Source organism: Astyanax mexicanus, chromosome 1 (genome assembly GCF_023375975.1).
Source record: "Astyanax mexicanus isolate ESR-SI-001 chromosome 1, AstMex3_surface, whole genome shotgun sequence".
In the NCBI taxonomy this organism is placed as follows: Eukaryota; Metazoa; Chordata; class Actinopteri; order Characiformes; family Acestrorhamphidae; genus Astyanax; species Astyanax mexicanus.
In genome coordinates, this window is record NC_064408.1 from 17,901,025 (window position 1) to 17,927,295 (window position 26,271).

The 26,271-nt window shown below is 37.8% G+C and overlaps 1 protein-coding gene across 1 annotated transcript in view; it reads left to right on the plus strand.

Annotated features, from left to right (window-relative positions):
* Nucleotides 1-26,271, plus strand: part of ncs1a (neuronal calcium sensor 1a) — a 47,767-nt gene continuing 21,496 nt past the window's right edge. The window contains exons 1-2 of the mRNA XM_007256990.4: nucleotides 1-577; nucleotides 22,788-22,812. Coding sequence (XP_007257052.1) covers nucleotides 514-577; nucleotides 22,788-22,812 — 89 coding nt within the window. The 5' untranslated portion in view covers nucleotides 1-513. The remainder of the gene's footprint in view (nucleotides 578-22,787; nucleotides 22,813-26,271) is intronic.

Sequence of the window (26,271 nt, forward strand, 5' to 3'; positions counted from 1 at the left end):
CGGTGCCAACACAACGCGTGGCGTTCAGTCATACCCACCAGCACCCTCCCACACACACACGCTCTGTCTCTCTTTCATTCACACACACACACACACACACACACACACACACACACACACACACATTCTCCCTCGCACACACAGACCCCTTTGCTCAGCCAGTGTTTGGCCTCACAGCGGACCGAGGTTTCCCCGGCTCCAGCGGGCAGGACCCCCGGACAGGAGCGCGTTCCGCGGGCTCGGGCTGTGACTCCGCCGCTGCTGGAGGACTTGAGGAGAGGCGAAGGGAAATAAGGGACAGGAGCGGAGAGATTACGGGCTTTCCCGCTCTCTTTTCCTCCAGCCTGGGGGAAGAGAACCGCGTTTAACCCCGCATTTCTCTCTCAGTCCTTCTTCCTTTCGCTGTTTTCACTCCTTTTTTTCCTTCTCTTTTTCGTTTTCCGCGCTAAATGTGAGCGGGAAAAGAGTGGCAGTGGGGGCGGGGGACACATTCGGGGAGAACCGGGAGGAGAGATGGGCAAATCCAACAGCAAACTCAAGCCTGAGGTGGTGGAGGAGCTGACCAGAAAGACCTACTGTGAGTACTGCCCTGGCACGCATGGGCAAGAAGTCACACACACACACACACACACACACACACACACACACACACACACACACACACACACACACTTACATACTTACAGTCAATTGGCTTGTTATGGGTCATGCTCTGTATTTCTATATATTCTGAATGCATTTCAATTTATTTTATTGTGTAAATCTGATGACGAAGTAACGTGTAACATGTTAATTGAGGTATTGGTTAAGTGAGGTGTATGTTAAGTGGGCTACAGATTAACTGAGGTAAATGTTAATTACATTTTATGTTGAGTAAAGTACATATTAAGTGAGGTCTATGTTAAATGAGGTTACTGCAAATTCTCTGTTAAATGAAGTCTAGCTTAAATGAGGTAATTATGTGTATTTTAAGTGAGGTATGTTTTAAGTGATGCATAGGTTAGGTGAGATTTACACTGCCAGGCCAAAAAGTCTCCACCTGGATGTAAGTAAGTAAATGATGTGGGGTTGTTGCTGCAGTTGGTCAGGTCTAGGTTCAGCAACAGTATGTGCTGAAAGAATAAGGCCAGCTGACTACCTGAATATACTGAATATAGAGCAGGTTATTCCATCAATGGATTTGTTCTTCCCTGATGGCACGAGCATATTCCAAGATGACAATGTCAGAATTTATGGGGCTGGAATTGTGAACGAGTGCTTAAGGGAGCATGAGATCATCATTTTTACACGGTCAGACTCTACCATCATCAATGCAAGAACTTGGTGAAAAATTAATTCAACACTGCATTGAGATCTTGTGACAATGCAGAAGTTTATCAAAATCTCATAGTGAATGTGTGCAGCAATCAAAGCTAAAGGTGGTCCAACCAAATATTAGAGTGTGTGACCTTTATTTTGGTAGTGGCTTTTTTTTTGGTCAGGCAGTGTATTTTAGATGAGGAACTGTTTAAATGAGGTGCGTGTTACGTGGGCTAAAGGTTGAGGTAAATGTTAATTAAATTGTGTATTAAGTGAGGTATATATTAAGTAAGGTGTATGGTAAGTGAGGTACAGGTTAACTGAGGTAAATGTAAGTGAGGTACAGATTAAGTGAGACATAAGTTAAGTGAGGTGCATGTTAAGGGAGGTGCACGTTAAGTGATGTACAGATTAATGAGGTATATGTTCAGTGAGGTATATGTTCAGTGATGTGCATGTTAAGTGAGGTAAATATTAAACAATGTGTATGTTGAGTCAAGTACAGTTCAAATGAGGTATATGTTAAGTGCGGTATGGTAAGGTAAAGATTAAGTGAGGTGCATGTGAAGTGCTGTACATGTTAAGTGAGATAAATATTAATTGATGTATGAGTCATGTACAGATCAAGTGAGGTAAATATTAAATGCTGTGTATGTTGAGTCGTGCAGTTCAAGTGAGGTACATGTTAAGTGAGATATGGATTAAGTAAAATATGAATTAGGTGAAATATAAGTAACCTGTAGTACAGATTAAGTGAGGTAAATGTTAAGAGAATTGTTCAATAATTTAAATGTTTTTTAAGCCTGCGCACACTACTAATTGATTGTAATAATAGCCAACAAAATGACATATCCAGGGCATGCTTGCATCCTTCCTTGTTACATTAGAACAGAAAAATAAGATAATAAGATTGTTAGTTTTTTCCAAATAAACATTAGTTTGTAGAGTGCCTGAAACCATTCTTTGGTTGCCTTTCTGACATTTTCACATATTAAGGATGCCTTCATTGAATTCGCTCTTTTGAGGCATGACTATCTCTCCTTGAGAAAATGCTGCTTTTCCACTACTGAGCTCTGTGTTGTGCTGCAGTTCTCCTCCATGACAGAGAAAACCAATAGCCCAACATCACAGTGGATCACAGAGAGACGCACTTCGATTGGGTTAAATGATTCAAGTGAGATTAGACTGCCAGGGCTTGATAATGGGTAATGATCCAGCAATGGAACAGGTGGAAACAGTACACAGCTGGAGGACATAAAGCAAATGTGCCAATTGATTTGACAATTGCCTTTTCTGCAGGGAACAGGGTTTTAACCAGATTGTGTTAAGGCCTGTTCACTGTTTCCACAAAACAAATCAGCAAAACTCAGAAAGTCAGCATAAGGAGTGTCTGATAAACAGCAGAAGAAGAAAAAAGTCTAAACTTAATAAAAATTGTAGACATTTTAGAGTCTAGTGAGAGCCTAGCATGTGTTTGATTAACATAGAAGATTAAAGAATTACGGTAGATACTAAATATACAAAAATATACTTGTATTTTCAGTTGGCATGGAGTGATTCCAATATATTTCTGATACGTAAAGGCACATGAAGTGACCAAATATAAAAGGGGTAATTGACACATTTACAGATTAAGAAATAGTTCAAAAAAACACTTATATGCACACTGTGCACTTTTTTTTGTTTATATCAGTGTATTGTAGTGCGTCAGATGATTGGTCTGGCATAGGAAGTAACAAGCCTGTATTCTGGCAAGGCAAGCAAGTACAACACACTTTACTTATCAAAAACCATGGACAAGCCTCCTAACACTACATTCTGTCACTCTGGATAAGAACATCAGCCAAATGCCATAAATACAGATACAGAAAGGAAAGTTTTTGAGACTGGTGTCTTAGCTACAAGCCCTCCAATGTGGCTTTAACTTTAATAAACAGTGGCAATAGCCATGCATGTCAAAATGGAGTTTAATAGAGTTTTAAACACACCTTGTTGCTTATGTTAGCCATGATGTCAGCACAGCCTCTACAGTACATCTTAACTATTTCAAAGGGGCATGACTGAGTCCTGAAGTTTGGCCCTGTATAGCATTGCTACCAAGGCCTGTTGGAACTCGGCTGCAGCTTAGACTTTAGGACAGTCTAGGAATTCAATTGTGCAAAAATAATGTACTCAGAATGTTTGCATGATTTTTTTTATAGTTAAAAAAAATAGTCTACATTTGGTCATAGAGCGAACCCACAAGTTGCTTAAAACTATAGTTGTGTTTTAGCAACATGACGCTAAAGCAACCAGCAAAACAAATTGATTGAAAATCTTTTGTTAATAAATATTGAGCATTTAGTTAAACAGTATATGACTAGTCCACTACATATAACACATGAAACATTGCTCGGTTTTCAGCATGCTTTGATTATTATTCAAGATCTTTTTTTTGCAGTTGCAGTTACACAGTCCTAAAATCAGAGGGAAAATTAAGTGGGGATGTTGCAATTCCCATGTTCCGGGCCATAGCAGATTTGTACATGATTCTGTAGTAAAGCAGCAGATGTACCCTGCGTGTGTGTGTGTGATTGCTACCATGCAAAAGCATCGATGCCAAAGCAAAACAATTGTTTTAGGCAGGATTTCAGTTTTCATGAGAGGACATGAAGGAGCTGTTGGCATAAATGCTAAGGATGTGACACCATTTGTACTGGGACTTTAAAACATGTCTGAACATGTGTATCAGATTCATAACATCGAGTTAGATTTGTAAATTCATTAATATATTCAGCATTTCAATTGTTTGCAAACATTTATACACTTTAAAACTACAAAAATGTAGTATGTATGTGGTACAGGTAGTGCATGTTCCTTCTTTATCAGAACAAAAATGGAGGGATTAACATAACAGGGATATTTAAGTTCAAGTGATGGTTTCCGCTGTAATCTCCGCCATTTAATAATACATCATATTAACTTGAAGAGATTAAAGAGAAATTAAGAATTGATTACTAAAATTGATTCCTTATTAATACTAACACAAAAGAACAAATAATATATTTTAATTGACTGTAGGCTATAGCTGTGTGCTCTCCTTGAGGAAGCTCTGTAATTACTTTTACAGCATCCAATACCCAATTACCTAATCAGTCCTCAAGTAAAGTAAATCAGTTGTGAAGCTAATGGAATCCAGAAATCTATACCATGACTGGATGCTGCACATAAATCAGGAATGTGGTTGTCTAACTCTGTTCTTCTCACCAATTTGTAAGTATCATTGCTTAAATATAAATTGTGGTAGGTGTTTCTGATACAGTCTGCTGTCAACTATGGTACAGTAAGTCACAGAAAATATGACCTCTCCCATAAAGCAATGCTGGATAGGGCAGTTACTGAAATTATATACATGGATCAATTTCCCATCTTCACTGTGAAAAAGTTTGAATTTAAATGCTTAAACAGTTTGCCCTAGGGCTGGGTGATATATCACGTTTTTAAGAATTATCAATAAAAAAAGAGATATAATATGAGACATTATCGATTATATCGGAATAGACTATGTTGTCGTTCACTTAGCTCCAACAGTTTGCCTCTCTTTTCTCCAAGTTTGCCGATACAGATACATAGCAGACTGATCTTTCCATTTCTAAAATCTACAACTCAATAACTCTACAATTCATCTACAACTGATAATATTAATAAAGTGCCTGTATAAAATTTGGAACATGTAGCTTTGCCTCAGTCGTGTCTTTTTGTTATTACCTTATGGCAGGGGTGTCCAAACTACGGCCCGCGGGCCATTTGTGGCCCGTTTCCTTTTTTGAAGTGGCCCTCAAGGTATTTTAGAAATAAAATGAAAGTTTGTCCGCAGGTTTTTATAATGTGAGATTCAAAGTTTAAACGCTAGGTGTCAGAAAACGGGCCAAAGAGGCTAAAAGTGGCGAGAATGTGCAGTTGTAGCACGGGAAACAGACCAAAAAGTCTATATGCGGCGAGAACGCGCAGTTGTGGCGCAGAAAACAGGCAAAAGAGTCTAAAAGCAGCGAGAAATGCACAGTTGTAGCGCAAAAAAAGGGCCAAAGAATCTAACAACTCCAAAGAAATGTAAAATGGACAGCAAATGCAGAAAATATCAGGCATGTTGGGAAAATTACTGTTTTTTCAGTTCAGAGAGAAGTGTGTATGTTTAATTTGTCAGGAATCAGTTGCCTAATTAGGAGTATAGTATTAAGAGACATTATGAAACTTCAATTCAATTTAATTAAATTTTATTTGTATAGCGCTTTTTACAACAAAGGCTGTCACAAAGCCGCTTTTACTGGAAAAACAGGTCCACGCCTCTTATGAGCAGCACCACAGAGATGCCAATTTTATGGTGACACAGTGGCAAAAAACTCCCTTTAAGAGGAAGACACCTTGGAAGTAACCAAGACTCAGTCAGAGGAACCCATCCTACTCGGGTTGACCCGCTCAGTACAAACAAATAACAAACAAATAACAGAACAAAACAGTATAGAAAATTAATGTAAACTATGGCTAATATAACAGGTACTAATTTATGAATATAAGAATGTGATGGGCACAAACTATAGAGCTATGGCTAATATAGAAGCAGTGAGTGTGTTAATGTTAATCAGTGCAGGGTTGCAGAGCCGGAGTAAAACACAGTGGGCAGTGGGAAGCCAGGCTGGGAACAACAAGAACAGGGCATCTCCATACATGTAAAAGAGATAGATAGAGAAAACAGAAAGGAAAGAAAGAGAAAAAAGCAGCAGTTAGAAAGGTTGTGTAATAATTCTGATGAGTAGAAGGACAGGGCTGATTCTGAAAAGCTGGAACCACAAACGGACACATCCAGGTAGACCGAAAATCTTAATTTACACAACACTGTCAAAGATAGATAAATATAGTAACTCAAGTAATATGGTGTGTAAATGATAGTAATCAATAACACATATCATTATAAGTGGTATATTTCATTATTTCTTTTATTATAGTGTCTGTGGCCCATGACTGCACATATATTTCTCCTTCTGGCCCCCAACAAAAAAGTGTGGACACCCCTGCCTTATGGGATGAAAAGATATGGAGATATATATTGTATGTTGCCTTTTTGATACATATTGCCCAGCCCTATTTTAAACCCGGATAACAGCTACTATGTGCTCATGGCAAGGTGACTTAAATTATCAGACTTTGAATGATAGTGAGTGCCACATGGATGGGAGATTTTTATTTCTGAAGTTGTGGGTATGTTTAACATTCCTTGATTCAAAGTTTCACATGTGTACTGAGAATATGTCATAGGCTAGAATTCTCCTTGTGAACAGACAATCATACCCACATTCATTAGAGGAGACCCCACATGCATATCTTGGACGTTAGTGCAACATTCTTTAGCTTTCGTGTGACATGGCAAAAAGTCATGGGACATGAAATTACTCTTATGACATCTGGCATGTTAGTGAATTATCACTAAATACAGCTGCATTCAGCAGTATAAGTAGTTGTCTCCTCAGTAAAGCATGGACATTTTTTATTTCCACTGTTATTCCCACATCATGCTGGGTTGCATATGTTTAGAATAGACACTACTTGATACTAATGTGTGTATCTGTGTGTGTGTGTGTGTGTGTGGGATCACAGAGGTCGTGCTCACTTTGTGCCCAATTGCGTTGGAGGGGGCGACTGAAGCTGTCCACACGGAGTCTAAATTGCCACTATCGTGCTGTGAAACCCACTCAGTGTGTGTGTTTGTGTGTACGCATCTCGTGACAGAGCCGGAGACTGTGCTTAAAAAACACACCCAGACTTCAAAGGCTTTCTGCTGTCACCATTTTACTGTAGCAAGTCTTTTAATAGTTAATAAGCTGTGCGAGATGACAGACTTCAGCGTAAGGCATTGATTTAGTTTCTTCTCGGCCGGGGTGCTCTGTTTGAAGGGAATTATTTTAAGAGCGTGCTTAAAAGTGAGCATGCTTGTGCACAGCTTTGCTTCAGGTTCACTTCATTCTGACTCCTGCTGTTGAACAGTGTGGCTCTTTTAATAACTGTAAAGTACACATCCCAAAATACACATACACTCATAAAATTGGGGGTTACAGGGGCTACATTATAAAGTTGATGGTAGAAAATTGTGTACAAAAATCACATTAGCATTGCAGTTTTATTCCTCAGATATGTAAGTAAAATGGCCAAGAAATAATCTAAGTTTAAATTGTGCAAATATTATTTGAGCTACAGAAAACATTTAGTTAAACAAAATGAAAAATTTGCTTTGTGCATGTTTACTCAGTGACCAGTCTGTGTGTTATAAATTCAGTTAGATTGTGTTTGTCTACAAAAGTTATAACTTGGATAAAAATAATCAGACCACATTTTATGATCCTGGTTCCTATTCTATATGTAATTGTGCTACTTGTATTCTCATCATGATTTGTTGAAACCATTTACATGGACCTGGAAAAAGGACTCCAAACCATCGAACAGTGAACTTACTCATCCTCTCCTCTTCAGTTTGGAGGAAGACATTTGCAGCTTTATTATATGTGTAGCTTCCTCTGTTGGTCTCCGCCTTTGCCCTGGCTTGTAATTACTGCTGGTAGGCCAGTGGATAGAGTGGGCTATAATTAGGTTGATGATGGCATTGCTCAAAAGACCTCCTGCCCCCGACTTATTTTAGAAGGCAACAACTACAAATATACATACATATATACTGATACACATAATGTACATTGGCGTCTTTAGTATAAAGACACATGACAAATATTGTTGACATAATATGTAGCATTATTGTAATAAATGGAAATGCATCCATAGTAGGGTTTTCATGAATAAAATATGACTACTTATTCAAAACTATGATGTATACACATGTTTATATGTGTATATACAGCAAAATAGTATAGTAAAAATAAAACCATACACCCTGTTCCTCCACCATCCCTTTGATGCCCCATTACTCTCTTCTCATCTTCTCAGAGCAAAATTACTCCACGCGTATCTTCTCAAAACTTTTCTCCACCCCCTCTTCTCAACATGCCATTACTCCACCCTGTTTCCTTAAAGCTTTATCACTCCACATGGTTTCCTCAATACACAATTACTCAAACCCTTTCTCCTAAAAGTCTCATTACTCCAGCTACTTAACAGCTTACTCAACCCACACTTCCTCAACACCATTTTACTACACCTCATCTCCTAAACTTCCCATTACTTTCCATTACACTCCTCAATGCTACACTGCCCCTCCTCCACCTCCTCAATGTCCCACTTATTTTTTCCACAATTGTCCATTCAGAAATACTTTTGTAAAGCGTGTAATTTTTGGCTAGCTTCAAACGATATATCGTGCAGCCCAATTAGCATGCTACTACTTCTAGCTACATGCTAGAATACTATATTCTTTGTACTACTGTTGTGATCACAAGTCACTCTATGCTTTCATTATGTTATATTGTTAGTAGTAGTGCTGGGCGATATGGGAAAAATCATATATCACAATATGGAATTTTTTATATCAATAACAATATATATCACGATATACCACATTTTGAGTATGTTTTCATTTATTCTTTGAAAAATATGACAAAATAATATCATTGCTTACTTACTTATTTTATTTATTTATAAATAAATTAACAAACACGAAAATGAGGGTATTCAATCTGTAATTTCAGTTCGTTTTAGTTTTTTATTTTAATTACTGTTTTTATTAGTTTCAGTTAAGGAGAACTTTCACTTTTAGTTCTCATTATTTTGTTAGTTTTCGTTAACAATAATACTTGGTTACTTAGCTATATGGTGATTATTATGCCATAGCTTCATATAAAATAAAAATAGTATTAAAAAACAGATAACTACATCACAGACTATTTCCTGGAGCCGAGGAAAGCGATGAAGCGATATATATCATCATATCGCACAGCACTAGTTAGTAGTTACTGTTTTGTTACAGAATCTGTTCAGAATTATTATTTTTTCCTACAGTATCCAAGCATGTATATTCAGCCGGAATCAGACCAGTACTGATACTGCATATCGGATCAGTGGCCTCTTTAATTCATTGCGATCCATTTCTTTGTGCATTGTCACTTTCTCTCCTTCTGATCGCTCTTCGGTTCCCAATCAGATCCTCCTCCCCCTTCTCCGCTCTTTCAGCCTCACTGCCGCCTGTCTTTTCTTGTTCTTGTCCTCCACTATCTCCCTGCGCTCTATCTTTTTCTCTTCATTTAGCTCCCTCTTCTCCTCCTTTGTCTCATTCTTCTTTCTCCCTCTCCTGTCCCTCCCCCCCTCTTTCTATCTCTCCACCGTGGCTTCATTCATCTTCTCTCCTCCCATCTTCCTCCCTCGGAAATGTAACCCCAGGTTGTATCTACTTATCTGGAGGCAAAATGACAGATGCTTGTACCCTCCTCCACCAAGAAGATGTGAATGAGTATGTGTGTGTGTGTATGTGTGTATATAGTGCTTTGTGGAGACTTAATGTGTCCAGAATGATGTTTCTACTGTATAGTGAAACATACACAGCTTTATAAAGAAATATTTAAAAGAATTATAAAAACAACCAGCAAGCCTCTAACGTCAATTTGACATTGAACTTTAGTTGAAAATTTAAATTGGGCTAATGTCAAAACAAAAAATAAGAAATTAAAATCATATCCATCAAACCAACATTGGATTGATGCAGAATCTTACCTAGAACAATGTCCAACAACATATCAATTTCTAACATTGATGGACATTATGATGTTTTGCAGACAATGAGTTTTGGTTATCATGCCTCTCTAAGGTCAAAGTTCTTATTTAGCAATAAAATGACCTTGGCATGTGATGTCTGGAAGATGTTTTATTTAAGTTATTTAACATTACAACCTTAATTATCAATGTCAGCTGTTGTCATTAAATTACATAAACTTAATGTGGCGTAAGACATTGTCATGCTATATATTCAGCCAGATAACAATGTCTGTTGGTGACCAATTGGGTCACAATTGCTGGGACAAAATTGCAGGGACCAAATTTGGCATTTGTGTGTGTGAAATGTATCTGTAGTGTATGTGTGTATTTAATGTATACATAGTAAAATTCTTCAGATCCCAAAAGTAAACGTTTATTTTAAGTTGTGTATACAGTATATGCATATAATAGTGTTTTTTCCACACTTAATATTATAAAATCACAATAAATCTATCATCTTAGAAAAATAGTATCGCAATATATGGCAAAATTATAACTCCTTGTATTGTGACAAATATCATATTGCTGGCTTTGTACTAGGGCTGCAGCTATCGATTCTTTTTGTAATCGAGTACTCTACTGAAAAATCGATTCGATTAATCGAGTAATCGGATAAAACATTTTTTTTTGTTAAAGAGCAATTAAAAAGGCATTTCACTTAATAATGAATGACCAATTGGTTTCCTTGTTTAGATAAGTTATGTTTTTAAAATCACAACATACATTTCCAAATTGCAAATACAAATAAAAAACCACAATAAAGAAATAAATACCACAATTACAAAAATACATTTAATTACATTACTTTCAATTTTGGATTTCTTGTAAGTATCAAATATAGGGTATTAATCAATAAAAAAAGGCATAAACATCGTCTTTGTGTTGTGCATCTTAGCTTCTGAACAGCAGAGACGTTGTCAGTTCTGCCAGTGTTGGATCAGTGTGCTGCATTCTTTTACCACCAAGCCACTTCTCCAAAATATATCAGGACCTGTGGAATAATTGTGAAACAGAAGTATTACAAATGTGGGTTTTTTCTTTATTTATATGTTGGACTACTTGTGTCTAATTACATCACTAAGACTAATAAGTCTAATAATAAAGTCATGGCCGTGCATTTATGAACGCATTGGGGCACATTAGGCACTAGTAGTAAGTCATATTTTATCCAATAATATTTTATCCAATAAATAAGAGACACACACTTCCTTATATGAACAACACAGTGTTCATACACAGTTTCTGTCTCACCGGTCAAATGTACTCTTAGATGAAGAAATCATGCATTTAGTTTTCAGCCAAAGTAACTTCAGTGTAGCTAACTTTAACATTATTATTGTTTATATTCTGAACTCCACAGCGCTGTGTTTACTGTTTCGATACAGCATGTATTCATTCGAAAACTTGTCTCTGTTCTAATAAACTATAAGTAATAGACAGTGTTTCTATTAATAAGCACTCCACGGCGCTGCTGTTATGTTATTAAGGCATATTAATGTTAATCTCATTGATTTATTATAAGTTATGTTTACCTGCTCTCTCGGCTGTCCTCAGCTCAGATGGTGCAGCATTAAAACGCGCTGTTTTGGGAGGCAAGGACGCGCTGCACTGAATACATGTCACCGTTCCAACCTAAAATGCTTTTATTCCTTTAAAACCGCTGTTTTCTCTCGCCGCTTCCATTTTTGCCGCTGCTCAAACCTCCGTCTCCTTCTTCCCGGGCGAGAGTGACGTAACGCTGAGCGCGTTGTCAAAATAAAAGTCGCGGAAATACACCGCGCTGAGTTTATTAATTAAATAAACGATTACTCGAGGCACAGAAAATTAATCGATCAATTTTTTTAATCGAGTTACTCGATTTACTCGAGTAATCGTTTCACCCCTACTTTGTACCAATACAGCCTCATTAAATATATATAATACATATGGGACTTGTAAATAACCCAGTGTCCTGACATTGTACAAAAACAAGTGTGTATATGTGTGTCTGTGGGAAATGGAGTTAAAATGAGGCCACTTAACATCTAAACACAGGCTGTCACATTATCTCCTGCAGTGTGCTCACACTTCTACACGTCTGTGTTCCTACATCCCTCAGCTATCAGTGACAGACTCTGTTCCTTATGTTGTGAGATTAGGTACACTATATGGCCAATGTTTTCTAGACACCCTTTCTAAACATATACTGTATGTCTATATGTTTGCAGACACCACTTCTTGCATTCAAATGCATTTACCTAATATAAGTTGCAGCCATTGCTGGCACAGATGTGCAAGTGCACATGCACACAGCTTGTCTAGTCCCTGTAGAGGAGTACTGCCATTAGAATAGGACTCTCTGGAGCAGATAAATGAACAAATTGAAACCATGCATAATGCCAGGCCTGGTCTAGAGGGGTATAAAGCTCCCAGCACTGAGCTGCGAAGAAGAGACTGTGTTCTCTGGAATTATAAATGGTGCTCCTACCAGTACTTTTGGGGTGGGTTGGGGAGTTCGGAATGAAGTGGGTCAGCGATCATCAAACATGCTGACCTAAAGCGTTTTTCTCTGATTGAAGTCCAATCAGACAGAGTTCCAACAAAAAACAAAATCAGGATAAACAATTGTTTTAGTCCCCCTATTTTTACAAAACAATTAATGAGCAAGTGTCCCAATTCTTTTGTTTGTTTACATTTAGAGTATATATTTATGCATTCACATCAGCATTCCCTACAGTAGTTTGTACTGCACTGCACAACAATATGTATTTTCATTTCTTATTAGGGACAGCTGCATGCATCACTTTGATCCATCACCTTGGGTCAAAAATTGTGTAACTGTGAATAAATGACCTCGTAACGACCTCAAGATAAATATAAAAATTACATAAATTTTGAAATAAAACAGGAAAGCTGCCCAAAGGAAAATGTTGGCCACTCTGCATGGTCACTGCTTAGTAAAACGCCCTCTGGGAAATATCCCAGCTTGTAAACACTGGTTTCAGCCAGCTTCCTAAAAGAGTCACTCAGTTTGTGTTTGCTGGATTTTTGCCTATTCTGTTCTGTAGTTGCACTGACTATTTATCTGCATATCTGTCTATTCACAGATTTTTAATGGCAAACCTTTCTGTTTGCACCTTTTAACCTACTGTAAACGCCAACCCAGTTTATATTCAGCTTTTTTTTTTTTTTTGATGGTATGATGTTCCCAGTACCTGTGAACTGTCCCCATTGACACTGGCTGCAACACAGCCGTAACACAACCTTCTGAGATCGTTAAAAGTAAAAGGTTGGTTTTATTTTTCTTTCTAGTTTATTTTTTTAATACAGACCTCAGTTTGAACTCAACTGTTCCTGTTAAGTGAAATATTCTAATAACATTACAAACTAAAGGCTTCTGAAAGCTTTAATGTCTCATCATGTTCTTACCCTGCTTTGTAGGCATCAAATACTTAGCTAAGTTTTTAGGTTCTTGTATTTTATTTAATTGTATGTCTGGTGAAGCATCCAAAATATGAGGTGAGGAAATGGTAATTTAAGTTTTAAGTCAAATAATAGTTTATATAATTTGAACAATTTTTGTGGTTATTCTATTATGTGCTGAAACTTGTATACCCTTTTATGGTAACTGTAGCTAAGCTGGTTAATAGTCTTCTGCCCACTCAATTCACACTAACAGACATTTAAAGTGGGATGGCAAGATTTTTGTATGCCCTCATATATCTGCCATTGTGCAGTTTCATTTTGGTCTAAATCTCATTAAATTAATATTTATTTTGAACAAAAGTCTCGCTAATTAAACCTGAAACAGAAAGACAAAACACTTCTTTTTAGAAAACAAAAAAAACTCTAAATCTTTGGCTGCACTCGTTTGTATAGAACTGCTTTATTAAATAACACTCTAATTTGGCCAATCCCAATTGCAAAACGTGTCAGCAGACTGTCAGTAATCAGTGCCTTGTTTATTGAGTCTTGCTCTAATTCTCTCTGCACTACATTAATTCCCTCTGTGCTGCAATAATTCTCTCTATACTGCACTAATTAATTAAAAAAGGGAAAAAAACAGTTTGGTTTACAACATAAACTGTAATTCTGTTCTAATGAGCTCTGAGGAGAAATGTAATGTGCTGTAACTGTAATTAGAATCATCCTTTATGGCCATTGCACACAGCAGTGCAATAGAATGTAATGCATTTAACCCATCCATGACCGTGAACACACACACACATTACTACGGGCAGTGAGCACACACACCTGATGCAATAATAAGCCACCTCAACATACTGCAACTGAGGGTAAGGTGCCTTGCTTGCAGACACCTCAGCTGTGAAAGTTCAAGGGGTAAAGGTGCTGTTATTGGCCAGCTCCCACCAGTTCATGGGTACCATCTGATTTCAGTGTTTCTCTAGTCATTATGGCCTTGTTTAATGCGGTTTAATCCACTAAGGCTGTAAATTAATTTAATATCAATATATATAATTAGGATAATTATATATTTTTAATAATTAGAAATATCTTCAATAACAGTGACATGTTTTTTAGTTTAGTTTAGTTTTTTTCATTGCTTTTATATTGTTCAAATCAATATAGGACTTATATTATACTGACCAAAATTAAGACATAGATTGTGATATACATTTTGGGCAAATCATCCAGCCCTTTACTACCCCTTTATTTTTCATAAATTCAAAATTATGGCTATATTATCACTACTCATCACAGTTTTAAGCATGAAAATGTGTTATCTCATTTTATGCCACATTAAGCGTCTCTGAGGCATTCTCTGACCACACACAGTCCACAAATGGTAGGAACAGCGACATTATGACATTCCCTCAAAAGTGCAGTTCTTCTGAGTACATAAGACTGTGGCTTTATGCCTCCTTGAAAAGGCTCAGCTGTTACTGAAGAAATCTGTTCCCATAAAATGCACCCAGGAGAAGACAGCCAGATATAAAACACTGGCTGCTGCTAACAGACTCTCTAAGTAACTCAATATATCCTGCACACTCAAAAACCTAAAAATATTGTAGCATTTTAATCCCATATTGAGTTGATTGTTTATTTTCATTTGCAGGTTACAGTTCACCTTATCCCATATAGTGCCTCAACTTTAAAGGTTTCATTCCGATAAAATTCACTTTTTCTTGTTCTTTGAGAAATACCATAGGTCTCTCTGAGTTGTATATGCATGCTGCACATGAAACTGTTCCTCAACCTCCATTATCTGCAGTAGCTGGTAAAAGAAAATATTCAGAAAAACGAGTCGATCAGGAAAAGCATCGTGTTTATGCAACCCGTCAATTAGTATTCATGGCCTCACCAACCTTAGCTTGCGACTGCCCACAGGCAGGGCTTAAACCACTCAGCCAGGCACGTCTCGTCAGATAGGACCTAACTAACAGCGCTAGGAACAGCATGGCAGTTCGTTCCTGTGTTATTTGTGCAAATAACACATCAGTATTATATGATATGCCCAGTAATTCAGAGCTAAGGAACAAATGGTTAGAATTTGTCTATGGAACACATTTTTACTTTCTGGAACTTGACTACCCATCTCTGTGTTTACATAGGATCTCCGGTGGACTAGGTCAGTGGCTGAACTGCACTTAGCAGGGCGTTACACGTGTTGTAAAGTAACATATGACATTGTAAAGACTGTTTTTAATGTAAAATTTTCTTTATTTTAAAAAGTTTCTAGCTGTTGTCCATCTCACTGTGTCGCAGTGCTGTTAGAGGCGATATTTTTGCATATATGAATATTTATGTTGAAGAGCCAAAATCCTATCGTAACCCCCACCCCACTCCTAAAGCAGCAGTATTACGGATCGTTTTTCACAAAAAACAGCTCACATGGCATTCATTCATACTAGACAATAAATGAAAAAATAATGGAATGAGACCTTTAGACTTTTGACAGCAGAGTGCAATGCCTTGCCGACATCTGAATGTATGATCATATAATCACCTTACACTTGATGAGCAGCAGTTAGAATGTATTTACTCTTCTGTTTTGGGTAAAACAAGTTTACATGGTTTCACAGCTCAAATAATTACTTGAGCTTCGCCCATTTTAGCGTACCATGAGTTTCGATGAATTTCATCAGTTTTTTTTTTAAAGATCTAATTCTAGCTCTCCTCCTCTGTACGCTGCTCTCACCCATGAGAGGCTTTTTGTGTGTTTCTGTTTGTGTGGGCTTGTCTATAGAGCTGAGAAGAAGCAGAGAGGAGGCATGTCCATTGGCTTATGCTCAGCCTCAGGGTGGGAATGCTGCTCTTGTTTTTTGTGCTGATTTCACACACACACTGTCCACGTTTTTCTAGTCATCAATAAATATCTATATCTGAAAATGACAATGTTGTTTAGGACAACATTTAGTATTGAAATTATATGCAAGACTAAATTAGATTTTTCTTTAAATACTGGTATTTCAGTTCAGATCCTGTTTACTGTAGTGTTGAAATCAGAAATGTATCATATAAACATTATAGGGCACTATATAAATTAAATGTACTAGTTATTTTGTTAATAAATTGTCGGAACCCTCAAGATGCACAACTGGTCAATATGTATCTATACTTATTGATTAGAGTTTTCTTCTCCTTTAATTCATCTCCAATTGAACACAGCTTGTAGAACCTCCGTAAAAAAAAGCAGAGCCAAAAGAATTGGTATTCTCTGGAGCAGCTGAGCATCAACAGTACCTGACCTCACTATTTCTTTGTGGCCAAATGCAGCCTTCCCAGAATCGAAATACACTTTACACCTTTGCTTTCAGGCCGAGAGCTGGATGAGCAGGTGTCTATAGATGATCAGATATAGAGGATATATTAGGAAGATCAGATCTAATCTAGAATCTCCCAGCTACCCTCATCATATTTCCTCACATTGCCTTTATTTACACAAATAAGCCTAATCAAAAGCCCCTGTGGGGGTGTGGATCACAGTGGTGTTGATTGTGATTTGGCTTTACTGCAGGAGCCCACTCACACTGTCATGCTGGCAGGGGATAGCCCCTTATCCAAGCACAATCAGTGGTGTCAGTCTGTGTGTGTGTGTGTGTTCGCTGCTAGTGGAACATAATGGCTCATGGGGGGGGGCTCGATTTTTGAAGTGATGTTTCTTTCTGTTGAGTTTTTTTCTGTTCAGTCAGACATTCGTTTAAGGTCAAAGGAGGATTGTGTGCGTGTGTGTATTAGGAAAACCTCAGAATGTTTGAATTATGGATTAGTCATGAAAAAATAAAATTTATTGGAGTTTTTTATTACAGCTAAAGCTGCATGGCTTTGAGAAAGCATGTTCTGGACTTCAACTCCGGCCAGAAGCTTTATGGATGGCATAGGTGTAAAGAGGATAGTGTGTGTACCAAACTCCTGGGCTTTTGAGTTGGAGTGTCACTCCAGTCACTCCAGTCTGTCACCTATTCTTTCTGTTTTTAAGTGGGTTTCCTTCCATATCCCAAAAATATGCCTTTATATTAGCTAAGCTAAATTGTCTCTTGGTATGTGTGTGGTACTCTGTGGCAGACTGGGAATTTCCTTGCACCCAATGATTACCAGTAGACTCCAAACGCATCATGACTGAATGAAGGGGATATAAGAAGATGGATAGATGGGTTTTTGATATGCCAGTTAGCTGATTTTTAAGTATAATATGTGTGTACTAGGGCCACAATGATTTGTTGACGTAATCAGTGGTGTAATTTATAACAATTCAGTGCTAGTGACAAAAATGCATTGGACAAAGGGTTATAAGGGCTGCTCACTCACTCAGTTCACACTAAGCTTGGTCATCTTATTAAAAATGAGAGACACAACAGATTCTTGCATATTTTCTCAGTAAATATCAGAACATTTCACATTTAAATGTCTGCTAGGCATTTAGAGGCCATTTAAATCCCATGTTCAGCTGTTGTGTAGCTATAGAGAAAGCTAGGAACAGTAGCTGCACCAACAGCATGCAAGATGGAGAGCATGGCTGAAATAATTACTGACTGTTAGAAATTCGGCCTTCAGGAACCAGGTGTCCGATTCAGGAGTCAGGAGACGGCTTCAGAGTTGACTTGAGTTTATTGACACACACAGAGAGTATGGGTACAGCTCACAGTCGATCAAAACCAATCTAACTAGGGATATTTTGAGGGGGCATTATATACATTGGAATCCTGCTTTGAACACTGCAGGGTGGTCACTTTAATGGGGGGTTTCAAATTAGCATAGAAACGATGTGGGTCCCTGCAGAGACAAATGGTCAGATAACAATCTGGGTCCCTGCAGAGATGAATGGTCAGAGATAGTGGAAGATTGACATCTCAAGTTTTGTAGCAGACATGATGGAGCCACAATTGGGGGAGTAGGAGAGGGTGAAAGAGTTAAAGTATAATGTGTTATGGGCAGAATTCTATCATGACTAATCAAGAATTGGAAAAATAATCGTCAGATTACTCAACATCCAAAAGTAATACTTAGTTGCATTCCTAGTGGGGACTTTACATTCCAACAATAGGCAGTGTAGAACATAGGTCTTTCGTTTTGAAGTTCAGATTTCTTGTCTATTCATTCCAACTGTCAAAAAACTCAAAGTTTTAAGCTTAAAAATGTATTAGGAGGAATGTAATAGAATTGAAATTATGTTTCTCAATGAATGCTCAAATGTAGAGGTGTATAGAAAGATTTTTAGCTCTGTTATTTTTTTCTAGTTTTGGTATGTTAGTGTACTCATTATAGTTTGCTCTAGGATGACTCGTTTTAATAGACCCTCAGAGAAAATCATTAATGATACACTGTTTCAGACAGAGCTGGGCAATTAGATTTTTTATCTCATCATGATACATGTTCATAATGTACAGACAATACACTTGTTAAGCATAATAAATTCTTCAGTGCTTAATGACCATTGACCCAACTGTACATTTTACTACAGACAGTGCACAAAGAATCCTTTTAAAAAATATAATAAGAATTTAGGTTTTAAGCAGTTTTTAAGAATCTGGTCTGTGTGTCATTGTGAAATACTGAGTATCATAAAAAACATCTTTTAATATTGTGATATATATAATTATGATATTTTATGATATTTTTACCATATCGCTCAGCTCTATCAGTGCATGATTATGTACAGCACGAGCTGTGGCTTTTTTACTGTTTATACTGTATGTGTATCGGAATTATAAAGTATTGAGTAAAAATTGAAAAATACATCATGTGATAAAAATTTTGGGAATATTGTCCAGCCCTAGTCCCAAATACCCTTTTTAATACATACATAGTATCTTATGATAGAACATAGTGGTAAGTAAGGCTTTGCTTAAATACCAACATTGAGGCACTTCAATTGTATCCTTCTTCACTGTTTTCTCTTTCTTGCTCTCTCTCTTTCTCTCTTTCTCTCTGTTTTTCTCATATCCATATCCTTCCATTCCTCTCACCCTTCATCCTCCACTACTCATAGCTCTCCGTCCCTTCATCCCCTGTCCTGCTCTCTCCATTCTGTCCGCTTGGATACACTCCACTGACCTTTGTAATGACTACGCCGATGCCCTAGACAAAGGGCTCCGAGCGTGTGTGCGCGAGGAATAGAGAGAGATACAGAGAGAGAGAGAGTGAGTGAGAGAGTAGTATCAGTAATAACGCGGTGGGGGTTACCACGGACGAAGCCAGGGAAACACAGTTCCCTTAGCAATGCAAAGCATTAAGATAATAAGCCACGGTACACAAGCTCCAGCAGCTTTCTGATGCACACGCTTTGTCCATGGAGTGCTCTTATTCATATAATCCATCGGATAATTCAAATCCAAGCTGTACTGACTGTTTCTCAACCCTATTTGCTGTTCTTTTCTCCATGGCATCATGTGCTTTGCTCTATGTGAAGCTGAGTTGCTGTTCAGTGAGAGAGTTTGAGCGTGAGAAATGATTAACATGGCTGTTGATATGTTGCTAGGTGAGGCTAGACCACGCCACCTTTGTTCTTATTCATAGTGTTAATAGTAAGCTGCAGTCAGCATTGCTTAAAGCTGTTTGTTTACCTAGCTAACTTACTATTACTGTAGCCCTTAAGCCAAGATGTGCTCTTGATATATCACTTTCACACAAAAAAACATTCTATGTACTATTTTGCTGTTTTTAATAATGAATTTTATGATGAATGGGAGAACAGCAATGCTATACAAATAGAAACGACTTAGAATAAAAATTCTACTGTATTTTTCACTCTGTAAAGCGCAATAGATTATAAGGTGCGCTATAAATAAACATCTACTTTTGGTCTAAGATCTTACATAAGGCGCACTGGATTATAAGGCGACTGTAAAGCTAAGCTAAGTATACAAAAGACAAACAAGCGCTGGATGTTAATCTACATAGATTTATCTGAAATCAGTTTATTTGTGTGAGTAAATCGCTTCCTTTTATTTACAGTTATATTGCCATATAAGTTAAAATATGCTGGGTGCAGCAGCATTAGCATTAGCAGCTAACCGCTAACGCTAGCCACAGTTAACAACTAATGCCACCTAACAGTGCTACACTGAGGAACCCTGAGTGTTCCAGTAAGCCAGGGCAATATTAGTGCGGTTAGCAACTAAGGCTAATATTGTTGGAGAACTAAACTGAAACTCCTGTATAATGCCATACTTCAGCGGAGTAGCTTTATTACTCCGTACAACCTGACTGGTAAAATTCATACATAAGGTGCATTGATGATTAAGTGCGCATTATAGTGCGAAAAATACGGTAATATTCTTCTAAAAAAGTGGCTGTTTTGGATAAAGATGAAAAAAAATCAATCAGCTATGTATCAACATTAGCCAGTTTTTAGCCAGAATATGTGATCGTATTATTCAGTCCTGTTCCTTGTTCCTAGATGGAACTACTAAGCTTGTCCAGTCATGTACTTTTCTCTGTCTGCAGGCTCTGCTTTGTCATTCCAGTGGTGTTTTTTTAGCGTATCTGGCTCAAATTCACAGATTTGTGTAAGGCTAATCCATCTGTTTCCACCTCCACTCTGCAGTGTGTTTCTGAATGGGAACAACTCCCTCAGCTGATGTTTAGAATTCTACAGTGTTTGTATTGCAGTTGATTCCAAATGTAAACATATTTAATGTTAAAAGTGCACAGCCCTTTAAGATGGTGCATAGCTAAAGTTGCCCAGTTAATGTAGTATGTGAATTTAGGTATTGCATTAGTACTGAAATAGTTCTTACAGAAGCTCATTGCAGGTGAAATAGTCACAGCTAGAAAACATCTTAGAGAGCATCACCAGTGACCTAAAATGTAGCTTTCGTGTAGTTGCGAAAACAGTTTTCAGTAATTCTTAGTAAACTTTTGGATCAGCGAATCTGTTCACTTTAGGAATCCTGAGGTTTCCTCATGTTCTACTTTTTTCAACAGTCACACACTCTGCAGGTTATGTAATTACACATGTGTATCAGTGTCACTTAGACATTAGTGCTGCAACCAATGATTATTTTGGTAGTTGACTATTCTGATAATTGTTTTTTTTTTTAATTAGTTGATTAGTCAGCGTTTTTTCTGCCATATCCTCTATCTCTAAAAACAATAGAAACAGCTAAACATGAGATTTAAAAGACATTTATATGTTTTATGTTGTTTAAACGTGGAATGTACTGATATTTAGTGAGTAAATATGTAATCTGTTGTGTTTGGGCACTTTTGGAGACACAAATTAAGTTGAGTTTAAACTATTTACCCATCTTCCATTGCGCTTTTGTCCCCAGCACTTTGTGTAATGCAGTACTGTTACAAATTAACGATTAGTCAACAATGAAATAAGTAGTCAACAAATTTAAATAATCGACATTGCCGATGGTATTGACTAATCGCTGCAGCCCTATTATCTAAATAATGATTTCTAGTATTCAAAAAAGTAACAGCACTAATTACATATGAGACAAGAGCTGTTGGAAAGATTTAAATGTGTACACTACTTATTCAACACACACTTTTACACATTTAAGTACACTCACCCTATTACACACAAGTCAAAATTGACTTTGACACACATGCAGTTACATCATCTATACAACTGTAATAAATCTGCACCAATTCATACTTCACCAGTGACCATACTTCAAAACATTACTACATGGATTGTTAATGTGTCACTAAACAGCTATTAGAGACACTAATTATAAAGTGCAACCTTACAGTCAATTGACACTGTAAGCAAACACACACAGGGTTAAAGGATTTACTACAGTGGTATTGAACCCACAACCTTTTCGTCAATGGCCTGGTGCTCTAACCACTAACTAACGGCACATCAATTGTGTCGAATTGGGCAATTCTGTCACAAACTATTCCTTACATCGTAACATGTTTGTATGACTGTGTGTGTGTGTAATGTGAGAGACAGATAGAAACATTTTGTGTCACCTGCTGCTTTAGAGGCTGTCAGTATGGTTTGACAGTAACGCCAGAGCCGGCAGCTCCGGCTCTTTGCTCGTCAGGGTGCCACTTTCCCTCCTTCTCCCCTGCGCTGTCAGTCCTACAGTCTGCATAAATACACCAGTAAAACCATGACACCACCCACGAAGAGGAGATTTTATTGCTGGTGTAACACTGCTGGTTTGAAAGCTAGTGATTAAGATGGTAGTATACGTGGGCTTGGATTGGTACAGTAGAATGGTAGATGGATCTTTGTCTTGTTAGTTTTTGGAGCAATGTTTTTCCTCATTCCATTTTTTTATATTTTACAGTTTTCTAAACTATAATCTCTAGTTATTCTTTGCTTTGTCTCTTACAGTCTTTTCTGTTTTTCTCCACAGTCACTGAAAAAGAAGTACAACAGTGGTAAGTGATCTCTTTCTGCCTTTTATAAACCAATTTGTAATATTTTATAATAATCAGATTCTTTACATTCTTTACCACCACAAACACATTATAACACCCTATTAACCATTCAATTTTAATATAATATACTCATTATCAAAATAAAATTATTGCACCCAAAAGAACTAAGAACTTGGTGTTTCAGATTGGTAGGTGCTTATTATCACGAATGCCACAGACACGGGTAAGACAAATGTAGATTATGATCAGAGAATTTATTAAAGACAGTAACAGTATAACAGGGAAAACCAAGCACAGGTGTAGCTAACAACAGTACAGCAGCATGCTGAACAACATGCCAGACTGGTTGAAGCAGAAGGTCATACACAGAAGATCAACAACACTAACCATGGGCAAGGCAGAGAGCAAGGTCCAAAAAGAGTCAAGGGCCAAACCAGAACACTAACATAAACCAAAGGGGCTAAGCTAAATCAGTAGTCAGTAAACAAACAAGCAGAAGTCATACACAGAAACGCAGAGAAGAAGAGCTATTAACTAGATTTAATACCAGGCACAGAGAACAGGAAATGATGGGTATTTATACAGGGCAGAACAGGTGAAAACAATCAGACTAATTAGTATGACGGAGAGTCCATGACACGCAGTGGCTTGTGACTGGGAGATTCCGGGGGGAGAGAGAGTAGAGGAATCCTGGGAAGTGTAGTTCTGAGTCACTATAAAGTGTAGTTCTGAGTCAATTAGAGTCCATGGCAAGCAGACAGGAAGTGGCTGGCCTAAAACTTATCTTCTGTGATAAATCCCACTTTTGTCCTGGTGGAGATCAAGATCAAGTGCCAGATCACCTTTGGTCTTCATCACAGGCACTTAGACAGCCTAACATTATTTTAATAAGGTCCTGCAACCAATTGCTCTACCTTTACTGAACACACACTCCTGTGCACTATTTCAACAGGACAATCATCATCCTCATACTGCTGCCATCTCAAGAGACACAGATGCTATGCCATGACCAGCCAATTATTAAATTACGGTCAAGCGGTCAACTGCTTTACATAAGCTTTCATTACTCTTTAACTACATTAGCCTCGCAGCGTTAGTGCAGCTAAAGAAGCAAACTTCAGACACATGGCTTGTTCATGACTCAGGGCCAAGGAACAGAAGGCAAATCGAGCCTCGCAGTTACACCACCAGGAACGTTTCTTTTGTACGGCATACTGACTTCAGCTAAACTCTAATGCTTTATTGTACGTTTTGTATTAAATTTTATATTACACAACAAGCTCACATCTGCAGGTCTCCCGCAGTGCTTCCTCATCCTGCAATTTAGAGTATGTTGACTTCTTTTCTACGTTCTTTTTCCCTTTTTCCTCATCTTCCTCTCTCTCTCTCTCTTTATCTCTCTCATTCGCCATCTCCCTCAATCCCTTAATACATGTGCCAAAAGCTTTTCTTTGCACGCCTGCTGTATGCCACACATGGCAGATGGAGAACGATTGACACTGAAGTGAGTGCCCGAGGGAGAAAGAGAGAAAGGGGCAGAGATATAGGGAAAAAAAGGAGGAGAAAGAGGGAGAAAGATGAGAATGCCCCAAGACAGAGCTCCCGCTATCACAAGTGTGAGGGAACCTGAATAAAGAACGCACAAGCTAAAAACAATAGACCAAAGTGAAACCTGATAAAAAGGAGGGGGACATGAAAAGAACACAAATGGGAGAGTGGAACAGAAGACAAAAGCCTTTTCTTTATCGCAAAGCCAACGACACGCTGGAAAAAACACTGTGTGTGGCCTGGAAACAAAGCCTGCTCGTTATTTTGACATGAGTGGAGGAAGTCACTCACACATTCAATCTTGACAGGTTTGTGTGACACTAGAGACATGCTGTTCTCCCCTACAGAAAGCCTGTGAGCAGCTCAGCTGGGCCTAATGCACAGGGGTTCCTGAGGTTTCTGATGTTGAGCAAATGTGTAAATGCTTTCAATTGATTTCTAATTAGGTTATAAGACACAGGAAGGTACAGTGCACAGTGGGGTGTCACAGTATGTGTAACTGTGAACAAAGATTGATGATGTGAAGCTGTGAGGTCCTGTTAGCAGGATAGGACACAGTATGCTGCTGTTGCGGTTTCAGATTGACAGCACAGTATCCTTGAACACGCCAATTCCACACTAGGGGAGTGGTGATTCATTGGTTAGAGCACTGGGTTATTGATCGCAGGGTTGTGTCAGTCGTCAGACTCCAATTGTCGATTGTCGATCCTCACAGGAATACCTGCAAGTCATGAATTAAAGCATGAATTACACTTGTACAATACAGTAAAATTCTTCTTAGCTGAACAAGCCAGGCTCAGAGTGCAGAATAAGCCATGCTCATTTGTTTGCATTACATCTTTAAAAGTTGATCATGGAAAAACAAACTTAAAAAACTATTTATTTAGACTTGCATAATGGGCATTGGTTAATGCTGAAATTTTGACATTGAATCTATATTCATTTAAAGGTTTTGATTGGTTGTGCTCTTCTACACTCAAAGTGCGTTTATGTAAAAGGGGCATTAGCGATAAAAACGCTTAGTCAACATCCTTTTGCTATCAAGGTCAACATGGTCAGATTCAAAGAGCTCTCTAAGGCCTCCTGAAAGAAGGGTTAAGATGCAGGTAACTTTGGAATAGGGTTTAAAAGATCTCATTTCTATTAGAAATCAGCTGTTCCATTGTTTGGCCTTCCTAGCAAGTATTATAAATATTTAAAAAATCAAAAAAGTAAGACCAGTAATCACAAGAAGTACAGGCAGCTCTTGCCACAGTTGATGTTGAAGTAGATCATCTACCCTTAGAATGATACCAAAAAGAAATATACCAGCTATATGAGTGTTTTTCAGTCAATACAGACAATTTACATTTACACATAGGCTTAGAAATGATTTTTTCCGTTCCATTTGTTTAGCTAAATAAGCTAAAATCATCTCTTAATACTGTTCAAATGAAGCTCAATTGTCAATTGCTTTCAATATATTCTAAAAGACAGAGGTTTTCAGGTTGTCCCCTTTTTTCACATGACTGTACATATACATATCACACTCACATGTGGACTCAGTTTACAGCATGCCAAGCCTAGAGGGATTTAAAGGGATTCAAATGGATTTAGAACATGGTAAAAAGTTGTAGTGTTGCTTTTAGTTTAATAGTATGTTGAAAAGCAATTTGATAAATGTACATAACAAACTTCTTAGTTAGGACTGAAGTCATGAAAAAGACAGAAAACTTAAGCCATTTATTTTGATCTCTGGTTGGTTCTTGCCAGTAGAATAGGACTCTCTGGGATCTACTGCCAGGTGTCGGCATAAGGGGCTATAAAGCCCCCAGTGCTGTTGTGATCTCTGGAAAGTTGGTGCTCTATCCATTACTTCTGGGTGGTAAACATTTAACACCCCAATCTCACTGATTCTCTTGTCTCTGAAGA